Below are 12,301 nucleotides of genomic sequence, written 5' to 3'. Positions count from 1 at the left end.
AATGGTTAGACTAAAATAGAACTGCCAGCTCTTCTAAGGATGCCTAGACCAGTGTTTCCCAACTACTGTGCTGCAGCACATAGGTGTGCCGTGAGAAATGATCATGTGTGCCGTGGAAGATTATCTGGTTCCACCTCATTAGTACTCTAAGCGATTGGCGTGAGTAGCAGGCAGAACAATTACATTCTCTTCCACTAGAGGGCAGTACAACTACCTGCGCTAGTTAAATGGGTTGCAAACTGCAAGTAAAACAGAAGAAGACGAAGAAGAAATGACATAATAGTCATGCTGTGAGTGAGACATCTATTGCTATTAAGCGCTTCATTAAGTATTTAAAAAGAAAAACGAATCCATCTGACCTGGTCCCTGGAGAAAACCCCGGCCCAGATGAAGGCCCTAGCATGAGTAGTGGTCAGAAGAAAGCGAAACTAGGGACAAACTGAGCCAATTCCGCTATGCCTGGTGTGCGGGGGGAAATGATCGATATGTGACATTTTTGTTTGGTGCCGTGTGATTTTTCTAGTGTGAAATATATGCCGTGGCTCCAAAAGGTTGGGAAACACTGGCCTAGACAAAAGAGCCAAATCTTTTAAAAGAGCCCGATCTCTATAAAGTAGTGATCCATGGTGCTAAATAGGCTTGTACTGTTTTAATAAATATTAATGCAGCCAGCATTTCATCTGCTTAAAGAATCCCCACTGGTTTGGACAACTACAGATCGAAACTTCCATCTATTTCTAAAATCCTCAAGAAAGTTGCTGCCTATCAGCTACTTGGACTGGTTGAGGGTAACACTATATTTGTTCCAATCCGGTCTGCAAAAACTATATTTTTATATTTTTAAAATATATTTTTCAATATTAATATTTTAATATTATATTTTTACACACTTAGAGAAAGGTGAATATTTTAATTCTGCTCAATTTATTCTCGATACTGGTGATCAATTCAATTCAATTCAATTCAATTTTATTTATATAGCGCCAAATCACAACAAAAGTCTCCTCAAGGCGCTTCATAGATACAGAGAAAAACCCAACAATCATATGACCCCCTATGAGCAAGCACTTTGGCGACAGTGGGAAGGAAAAACTCCCTTTTAACAGGAAGAAACCTCCAGCAGAACCAGGCTCAGGGAGGGGCGGGGCCATCTGCTGTGATTGGTTGGGGTGAGAGAAGGAAGACAGGATAAAGACATGCTGTGGAAGAGAGACAGAGGTTAATAACAGATATGATTCAATGCAGAGAGGTCTATTAACACATAGTGAGTGAAGAAGGTGACTGGAAAGGAAAAACTCAATGCATCATGGGATCACGCCATTCATCTTGAAAGATTACAGAACTGGAGTAATATTTCTGCAACCGATCCCATCATGCATATCTGCAGACACCTCAGAATGTAATATCTAGATGTTGCTGTCATAACTTCAAATATGTGAGATGCCTCAGAGCTTAGTCACTGGTCCAGTTCTTCTTTCTTATTCTACACGCTGTTGCCAAAAGTATTTACTAATCTGTCTTCACATGCATATGAAGTTGATACTGTCAGCCCAGTCTTAATCTATAGGATTTAATAGGCCCACTCTTTGTAGCTATAACAGCTTAAACTCTTCTTTGGAGAGTTTTGGAGTATGTTTATGGGAATATTTGACCATTCTTACAGAACTGCATTTGTGAGATCAGACAATGATATTGGCCAAGAAGCCCTCCTCTAATTTATCCCAAAGGTCTTTCCAATCCCCTACGATCCCACACTATAATCCAGCCTCCACCAAACTGTAACTTTGTCAGCTTGCAGTCAGACAAGTACTGTTCTGCTCAGCTTCAGCTACCAACTCCAGACTCATCCTTCGGGTTGCCAGATGGTGAGGCATGATTCGTCACTTCTGAGAACACATCTCCACTGCTGGTGTGCTTTACACCGCTGTGTCCCTACCTTTGTATTACATTTTAGATTGTGGCTCCTAAACTTTGACAACTTCCTTGTCGTCAGGAGACTCTGAACGCTTTTAGCAGCTCTTTGAAATAAACCATAAATCTCCCTTCTTTAAATTTAAATATCCTTTCTTCTCCATTCTGATACTCTGCAGGTGATTTCATCAGGTCTCTCTAGCAGGTCTGCATGCCTAAATGCAATGAGTTGCTTTCATGTGATTAGCTGATTAGATAGTTGTGTTAATGAGCACTTAAACGGATGTAACTACAAAGTGGCTGATGAGTGTGTACCTGTGGTTTAATCACTGCAGACTTCCTCAAAGGGATTGTAAAAGCTCCCATTGTCACTATTGCATTACTGTTTTTCTTTGTTCGCAAGATAGATGCAAAGGGCACAGAAAGCAATCATAATCCCTGATAATGAATAGTGACAAAGGAGGTTGTTGTTTGTGCAATAATGGGAATGACACAGCATTTTTCTAAACAAGGCATTGGAATCCAAGCCACATTTCCCCCACTCTGCTGGCTCCCAACTGGTAAAAAGGCAACACTGACAAAGACCACAGGAGATAAAATGGAGGCCAGTGTGTGCTAATGTGATGCCTCACGGCTCCATGCAGTGTGCCTGCTTTTTCTCTCCCTCTCTCTCTTTCTTTTTTCTCTCCCCCTCTGAGAATGTGTGTTTGTGTTTGTGTGCATTGGCATTGGAGTCAAGGTCGATGATACACAGTAGGTGCAATGTTTGTTGTGTTCCCTGATTGCCCCTCTCCCAATTAGCCACTTGAGCGGCTGCTGTCCATTTGGATGTGTTGTGTCCAGGAGTGTGTTCGCAGGGCTTGCCACGGTCTAGCTACGACGACTTTAGACCTCATTAACTTCTTGAATGGCAGCCTGACTTTGGCACCTGACTAATGTAGTTTTTACTGCTCCATAAGTGCACCGCTGTGGGGCAAAAGATCAGATGACCTTCTGCAAAAACATGTCACTATAATGATATACTTTTCTAACGTGCGTTTGTTATGCTGTGTGAGAAGCAGGCAGTCTGGCATGGTGTATTACAAAGCATCAGGCCACATTGTCTTAGCAGCATTTTGCCCTTGACACCCACAACAACCATCTTCTGTACCCAGCAGTGAACCACCCTTTCTTTTTGGACCATCATCAAACCATGTTTAATCTTTTTTATGGAAGTTCAATTTAGTCAATGAAACTAGTATATAATATCTTCTAACCAGTAGCGTTCTATCAGGACCAACAGGGCAAGCAGTGCTTGGTTAACTCTAAAAACAGACATCACTTAGAGAAATTGCTTCCACTCTGAACCCATTTCTTTCTAAGCTGCGTAGACTGCCATGACCTGGATGAATGAGAACCTTCACATTCATCCATTTTCTTATCACTTATCTGGGGCCGAGTAGCAGGGAAACAGCCCGAGCAGAGAAACCAGACCTCCCTCATCCTAGCCACCTCCCTCAGCTAACCTGGGAAACACCTCCCCAGGCCAGCCAAGAGATGTAATCTCTACAACGTGTCCTCGGTCTGCCATCGGGCCTTCTCACTTCAACTTTTCCAAAACAAAAAACAAACCCTGTTGGATGGACGATGACCGTTTGTGTTACAAAAGGGTTCAAATTTATAATGTTTTTTTAATAATCATAATTTAGTTCATAATTAGTTTGGCCAGCTATGAATGCACATAGAGAATGCATAACTTCCTTTTAAGTCAGTGTATTATTGCAAGCAAGCTTTCTTTTAGTGTTTCCCAGTGTAGCCATGTTCATTGCTGTGCACTATAATTGGAATTCGCACACAATGACACGATGTAGCAATTGAGAAGGAGGCCAATTTCATGACACTAACAAAAGAGCATGATCATTTTTTGTGCTCAGGTCAGTTAAGCTGAATAAGTGGACGAGATTCTATCTTCTCCTTGACTCCCAACTGACACAATGAAAAGGGGAATCATTCCCAAGGGACAATTAGCAGATTGAGTCTGCTTCGTGAAGTGCATGTGTATCTTTAGCATGGACAGTGTTCCTGCAGGCAAGTGTATGCAGTTCATTAGAGAGATGACTGGCCTGCAGCAACCATCGGCAACACCAACACACACCAACACACACACATAAAACTGCTGTAAATATACGTACATGTTAAAAACGTTTGGGCTCAGTAGTGTGGAGATGCTTTTTTTGCTGTTTGTCACTGATTTGTCAGTGATGTTAGTGCCAAATGAGGTTTACCTACAAAGATGCAGCAGTTGAATGTAAGAGCATTTACTCACGTAAGGTACAAGTACAACGGTACTGTCCTTGATTTAACTGATTATTAAGTACATTTGAAATATGAAGTGTAATTCCTATTTAATAATACCCTCATCTTTACCTGTAACCAGGGATGGCAAGAATAAATTTCAACATATGATAGTTATATTCAACATGATGCACTACTTTCAATTAAACATGCCAACAATATGAAGTCATTTCAGTTGGTCCACCTTAAAAATAAGTCAAATGTACAGTAAAGTAGTAGTGGTAGTAATATGAATGAAATCGTCATAGGAGGGAGCCTGGTGCTGCACATAGTCGTCCATTTGATTGTGGTGGATTTTTAGTCTGCACTATATTGTTGTTAATTCTTAAATGTAGTGTTTTTTTCTGAATAGGGATAAATTGAGTACAGGATTTAGACTATCACAGAGGAACTAAAATCAGGATTAGTTTTAAAGTTTCAGGTTGAATTTTTTATTAAAATTATTTTTTTCGTTAGAGGCAGTAAAAAACTCTCATTAAATACTGCCCAACCAAAATTTACATTCAGTTTTTTCCTGGATAAATACAGAAATATTTTAAAAACTCACTGCCACAAATAAGCTATGTGCAGTCTACTAAATAGACTATTTGTACTACAAACTGAAAAGATCTTCAGCAATTAAAAAAAAAATTACTCCAGGGTCCATACTGACACCTGAATATACTTTTTTGAATAGCCATACACTCACAGTCCATCCTCAGAAAGTCATTGAGCAGCTGGAAGAGAGGGAAACTGTCCCAGCTGTCAGGTGGCTGAACTTCAAGAGCTGCATCCATCTCGGTCGAATAGAGACACATGAAGGTCTCAGCATGCTCCACCATCAGATCTGACCACCATGCAAAGGCCTTCAGATGGAAAGAGGGGAAGAGAGAGGGGAAAAAGGTAAGAAAAGTAAGGAGCTGAGAGTGTAAGAAGACAGTTAATGCAGTATGAGCGTCCCCACTGGACACATCTTTGAGAATTTGGAGATGTATTTCATCCTTAGCCTCTACAGGAAATGAGATTCAAAGGCTCTCACACACTTTTCATCATATGAAATCAAGTTGTTGCCTCAACGACTTTACTGCACAATCTCTGGGGAGGGATTCTTCAGCACTTGGAACAGAAACACCAAGAGTCGGGTATGGAAAAAAAATCACATGCTTTCTGTTGTCCCACAGAGGAAACAGCAGCAGCTCCTTGACAGACTTGGCAGGGACCTACTTAAACACTCACCCGCAGCTTCTTCAGCAAGTCAATCAGAAGAAAGGAGCTATTGAACTGTGCCACACTTGTATCTCCCCATCAAATATGTGCAGTGCAGTGACTGGTCGCAACCTGGCTACTCTCATTTTCTCCAGGCAACCTTACTCTTGCCAGGCCTTTTAAGAGGGACCCTGAGGATCCAAAGTGTTTGACTATTCACACCAAGCTTTTAACACTGTCATTTGAATGTACCCTCTAGTACTGGAAGTGGTGTGGGAGGGTGGTATACTGGGCGCAGTTAGCAGCGGATAAATCACATTCAGTTAGTGCCAGTCATTGTTTTTGTCTTTTTATTACAATAAAAAACATTCCACTGCAAATTTTGCAAGCTTACTCACTTATAAAGAAATGCACAGTCTCTAATTTTGTCTGTTTCATTGTAATGAGGAGAGACAGATTACCAACCAAAAATACTACGAAATAAAAAAATCATTTGCATCTTATTGAGCCAAGTAAGTGTTTGATTCCCAACAAAACATAACTTAGTAATTGGTGGAGAAACTCCGGTTGGCAAGCACAGTGGTAGGACATTTACTGTAGTTGGTCACCAAGAGGGGATTTTGACCCACTCCTCTTTGAAGAAACTCTCTAAATCCTTTAGGTTTCTGCTGCTGCATGGGAACTCAAAGTTTAAGATCCCTCCACAGATGTCCTACAGGAGGTCCTCCAAGGCTTTTCATGCCCCCATCCATTGGCCCCTCAAACTTAAAAATGAACCTGGTGGGCCCCCACCTTTCTCATGATCATCCTCAACTAATGAGGCAAGATCTTGCATGAAGCTGATCATTTTATATTTTGTCATTTCCAGATAATTGTACCAAAAGTTGTCACTTTCTCACCAAGCTTCTGCTGATGCCTCGTGCAGGTCTACAGTCTCGTTTCAAACAAACTGCCTTGGCTGCTCCAGAACGCCTTGTGTAGATGAGTTTGTGAAACAAACTGATCAGCCTTTGTGTCTTGTGATACAACATAGATACTCTTCACTACACAAGGTTGTAATCATCGATATCCCCCCATCCGTCCACTGCTAGAAATTTCTTTTTGAACAAATCCACTCTTTCACATTTGCGTGTAAATTTTGAAGAATTAGGGTTGTACATGGATAAACCAGGATCAAAAACTCAAGAGAAAATAAACTGTAACAGAATAATTCAACACGTTTGGGCTGGAGTCAGGTACACTGGTTTAAAGTTTCACTGGAGCAGCAGGCAGAGGAATTTTGCTGAAATGCAAGGGGCATAGTCATAGTGTGAAAGATATATCCTCCATTATGTGTGCTGAAAGGTCCAAAGCAAATTTGTTTAAAAAAAGGAACTCAAACTTACTGAAAAGAACATGTACATCTCCATGATAGATGAGTTACTGAGCAGGATAAGTAAATGTAAATGACTAAACACAATAAACATGCTGTTATATTCGGGGATGATTTGTGGTAGGCTCTTAGAAAGCAAAGTACATCGTTAGAATATAGGAAAATCAGTTTTTCCCCTTGCTTTCTCCAAACATACTAGCTTAATGCTTTGGACAAATAAACACACTGCCTAAGTACTTGTGTCTGCTCTTCAATAATGAAGGCAAAACTGTTGCAAGCTTTGAATCTAACAAGCACCTCTCCAAGTACTTGGATGGCAGTGACAACAAGCTGAAATGGGTTTTGTGTCCTTGTTGAAAAAGGAAATATTAATATTCCTCAACAACAATAGCTGTGTCAGTAAGTGCATGCACAGGTTCTACAGGGTAGGGTAGGGAAGGGGGTATATGGCACCAAGACAATCACATACCTCTTTTCCCTGTTCAAACAATTCCCCGCAAAACAAATAAGTGATTGGAATAAAAAGTAGAGAAGCAGTAAGTCAGCTTTGTTTTAGTTACAAAAAAGTGACAGAAATGTAGCTAAACAGCACAGCATACACAGCAGAGCAAAGAGGATTCTCTCAATGCATGTAGTTCACGAAAACTACTGCTTTTATAAACCTACTTGCACTTTAGAATATGTACTTGGTGGCCTATTGTGCAGATAACATGGAGTATGATGGTTTAACGCAGGTAGCAGTGAGAAGCTTTGTATTTATCATCCAAGTAAAGTTATACAACTACTAAAAACATGTTCAGTTTATCTTTGAAAACAAATGTTGAGGAGCTCTGTAGACCTTTTTATTTTAACATTGCATTGGAGACAAATATGTAGAACGTCTACAATGGAGTAGGGAAATGGTGTGGCTATATGCATATGGACCAGCACACTGACCTCAGCGTGATGTTCCTCATTCTGCTGAAGCACCTCAATCACCAGCTCAGCCAAACGGATCGTGTCCTCCAGTTTTTTGGCAGGGGTGGCAAGCCTTCCCACATTTTCTGAAGCACAAAGGTCAAAAATCAGTGTGGATACCCTCTACGTGTGATCACAATCTGTTCTTAATTTCATAAACCTCTATCCATGCAACCCAAAGTGTATGACACTACGCAGTGCTATAACAGAGCTTTTCCATATTTACTAATAGTAAATCACCTTTATTCTTAATCAAAGCTATAAATGAAAGTTTGATTAATAACTTATATGAGGAATGGGTCCCCAATAGGAAGGGGACTTGGGCCCCTTTTGTCCAATTGATCTTCCTGACTTAACTTCAGTAATTACTTTCTCCAAACCATATCATCTACCCCGTTCCTATAAGACTGCTCAAAGACGTCCTACTCTTAATTAATGCTTCAATCTTAAATATGATCAGAAATCATTCCTGCCTGTGGCCATCTCCCTGTACAACTCCTCCATCTACTACACTGTAAACACTGCAACAGTTACATCCTTTCTGCACACACTCTTACTTACTTGGTAATATTGCTGTCAATTTTCGTGATATTTATTTCTAATTACATCTGCCAACCCTGGATATTTATTATTTGGTGATTTGTATATATTGTGCTATTCCTTATATCTTAACATATTGTATTGTTAAATAGGTTAGTCTATTTTTGTTAATGTTACTGTACTGGAGCAATTGTAATTGCTCACATAATTTCCCTAGGGATTAATAAAGTATGCTGATTCTGATATTAATGGGCTGTTTACCAAGGGCCTTTAGGCTAGCAGTACTACTTTTAAGATTAGGCTTAAAACGTTCCTTTTTGACAAAGCGCATTGCAAGGGCTAGATCAGGTGACCCTGAATCATCACATCATGGGAGTCCCCCAGGAGCCTAGGCCTCTTGCACTATAATTGATTGTTTCCTACTTCACCCTTTTCCCCACTTTATGTGTTTGTACACCACACATCATTTAATCAATAGTTGTTATTGACCTCTGGCTCTTTTCCACAGCGTGTTTTCGTTCTATCTCCACTTAACAATATCCAGTTGTTGTAGATGGCCACCCCTCCATGACCCTGTCTACTTCCTGTTAAGATGGAGTTTTTCCTTCCCACTGTCACCAAAGTACTTGCTCATATGGGGTCATCAGATTGTTGGGCTTTCTCTGTACTTTTGTAATGTCTTTACTTTAGAATATAAAGAGTCTTGAGGGAACTGTTGTTATGATTTGGCACTATATCAATAAAAATGAAGTTGAATAATAGCTTTGTAGGAATAAATATTAGGAAGCTGCAGGCACTGGCACCATGACGTGGCACTGAAGAATATTACAGTGAATAAATTATTCAATTTAATTACAGCACATCAACTATATTGTTTTTTCGCCAGTGTTGTTTTTGAAATCTTTGCATTTAGCATTTCATTTTCTATTTTTATTTTTTGCAATGCAAGTTATGCAATTTATTTATTCAGTGATTTTAAAGACTTGTGTATACTTCCATAGACAGCCATTTGTACACACACGGCCAAAGTTTCATAGTTTCAAATTGTCATTTGTTCCAGTATGAAAAAATTCAGGTGCAAAAAATCAGATTTTTGAGTGTAATGTTTGTATGTCCAATTTATGCACAAATCTGTGCATAAATTGGACATACGCTCTGTAAGTTCAGGACAGCCATTGTCTGATGCATGAGCCAGTTTCAGCCAAGCCTTAGTTCTCATGTCGTCACTCCTTTATAAACACTATGGAAAGCTGCTCCTTTCTGACTTTCTCTTTGTACAACATTGTTTACGTTTCTTAAGTCAGACTTTCTCGCAGATTGCATGCAGATTGCGCACACCTACTGGTTCAGAATAATTATGATTTACAAACATATGAAAAACAGAAATAGTCACATGCTTCATAAATGAAATAACTTTGCATACACAAGTGTTTTTTACACAGGGTAAGAACAGTTCCACAGACATATTGGTAAATAAAGTCCAATGATCCCAAACACACCAACAGAATGGCTGAAAAAGAAAAGAACACAGATAAAGGGATGGCCCAGTCAAAAGTCCAGACCTCAGCCTGTTTGAAATGCTGTTGTGGGAACTGAAGAGAGCTTTAACAAATGCCCAAAAACCTCAATGAACTGAAGTGATATTGTACAGATGAGCGGACCAAGGCAATGTGAGGGACTATTAAATTAACACAGAGAAGAATTTGTACAATGTGTTGCTGCTAAAGGTTGTTCTAAAAGCTGAATGATTAGGTGCACTTTCATTTTGGCTTTATTCTTCTTAAATAGTGAAATGGTTTCATACCTGCGGTTAGATTAAGGACGAGATCTTTTTAAGATCTTTTATGATGCCCTGATATGGAAAACATTTTTCCACATGATTGTATGTATTTCTTCTAAGAACAAAGTTTTTAATCTACATCTTCTTACTTTATTCTGAGCCCTGTTTATTTTTTCAGTCTTGTGTAAAGTACGGCTGTTTCAAGATATAAAATAGTCTTTTAAATATAGCACACACCACAACCTCGATAACCTTTATCCTCATGGAGCTAAACAAACCTACAATTGTGTTTAACCAAACCCATCTTCCTACATGCAGAAACCAATAAAACCCAGACTTACTGTCACTCTGAAACAATGTGTTTACCACCTTGTTCTTTACCAACAACATTAAATAGGTCTTTATCAGCTATACTTTTGTTACTTTCTGCACATTTGGTTCTTGTTTCACAGCCCCCTGCTTTATGCCTGTGTGTTGTTTCCCAAAATATTTGCAAGAGACTGAAGAGCACAGCTGGCTTAACTCATTGACCCCTTATAGCCTGAAATATAAAATCATAGCAAGAAATTTCTTTTTTTTAAATGGAGAGTTTATTGTTAAAAAAAAAATTATTTCCATGTCTGACTTTTAATTTGTATCGTATTTGCTATATCTGCCTTTTTTTAAATGCTTATAAATGTATTGTGCAATTTATTTTGATTTTTCAGGAGGGAAAGAAATCATACTGGTGATGTAATAGAAGTCTCAAAAACCCTGTATCTATCGAATATTATGGAGTTAAGGGGTTAAATCCAAACAGAGAACTGCTACAACAACAATAACAAGGCCTTCCCAGTAGCCCACCTCTCTGGCCACATCAAATCCCTCTGTCTCTCCCTGGATTGCTGCTTGCCAATCCAATGCCCCTAAAAATCATCTACTCTGGAAAATAACTAGGAAGACTTCAGAAACACACTTGTGTGCTTAAATCTTGACATCCTAAGCTTCATTTACTTCCTTTCTCTTCTTCTGCAGACCTCCTTGCTTCCAACCAGTTGAGATTATTCATCCTAAACCATTAACCAATCTTTGATCGTCAGTGGTTTTAGTCCTCTCAGTCCGCTGCTGCTGCTGCACATCCTCAGTAACTCTCTTAATTAAATCAAAACCAGAAATCCACAGCATCTTGACCAGTGTTAGCTTCCAGTCTTTTCTTCTGCAGACCTCTCTCCTCTGCACTGGTTCGCATTATTCCATCTAAAGTTGGCTAATAACATCATTATAATTAAATGTCATGTTTATTCCCTTAGCTTTCTTTATTAATCGGGTTGTTTGAGTGCTGCTCATTTTAAAACATTTTGTCAAAGGCATCTTTGTGTATCTATACTTGAGAAACATTGTCATTTATTTTAACTAATTAAATTGTTTTCAAGGAAATCGTAAATGTTTAGCATATAGAAATAGAAGATATGGTACACTCAGTACTGTAATTCTGCTGAGAACATACACATGACACAGAAACTGCTTTAACTTAACCGACTCCACTCAGACCACATGCTGGTAGAGTTGTGGCTCAGCGATGAACAACACAGCAAGCTGATGAGAGACAGCATTTGTATAACAGCAGACTAACATGGCTGAGTTTGCAGAACACCAGTTTTATTAACATATTCTGGGTCGCATACTTTCACTGTAATGAAAATGATGAGATGAAAAAACTCAGATGAGTTGTGTTGAGTTTTCACTTCTACAGCATAAACGTCAGTCCAGCCCAAATAAATGGGTAGGACTGCATCAGGATACTGGTCCATACTGGTCTGTCGAGGTCTGGGATAAGAATGACAATGCTGTTGGATAAAAGGGTGCCAGTGGAAACTGTGCTACTGTTGGCTAAGAACAAAGGAACGGGGAAGCCATATTTGCATGTTTAGAATCAGCGAGAGAAAAGGAAAGGTGGGAGTTTGAAGGTAATAATAGGGGCTTCACATCTAGGGACTATGACCGGTAAAGGGAAGAGCTGGCTGATATATTGGAGAGAACAACAAGAGACATATTGTGTGTGCTGGAGATTGGGTGGGATGCCAGGAGCACTGGAGATGGATTCAAACTATTATAGGAACCAAAACTGAGTATGAGTAATGTTGAAGCAAGAGCATGTGGAGAGTGTTGTGGAGGAGAAGAGCATGTCAGAAAAGATCATGAGTTTGAAGCTGGGAATCAAAGGGGTAATGTTGAATACTGTC

At 39.5% G+C, this 12,301-nt stretch overlaps 1 protein-coding gene across 2 annotated transcripts in view; it reads right to left on the bottom strand.

The window, feature by feature from the left end:
- The window catches only part of LOC102788571 (calcium-dependent secretion activator 1-like), a 243,993-nt gene that overhangs the window by 86,260 nt on the left and 145,432 nt on the right, over window positions 1-12,301 (bottom strand). For both annotated transcript variants that reach the window (XM_087850444.1, XM_087850445.1), the window contains 2 exons: window positions 7,739-7,845; window positions 4,934-5,090 (listed from right to left, as the gene is read on the bottom strand). In XM_087850444.1, coding sequence (XP_087706570.1) covers window positions 4,934-5,090; window positions 7,739-7,845 — 264 coding nt within the window. The remainder of the gene's footprint in view (window positions 1-4,933; window positions 5,091-7,738; window positions 7,846-12,301) is intronic.

Source organism: Neolamprologus brichardi, chromosome 13, assembly GCF_056152115.1.
Source record: "Neolamprologus brichardi isolate AB-2024 chromosome 13, ASM5615211v1, whole genome shotgun sequence".
Classification (NCBI taxonomy): domain Eukaryota; kingdom Metazoa; phylum Chordata; class Actinopteri; order Cichliformes; family Cichlidae; genus Neolamprologus; species Neolamprologus brichardi.
Note: the sequence above shows the minus strand (reverse complement) of the source record. Positions and strands in the feature narration are given on the sequence as shown.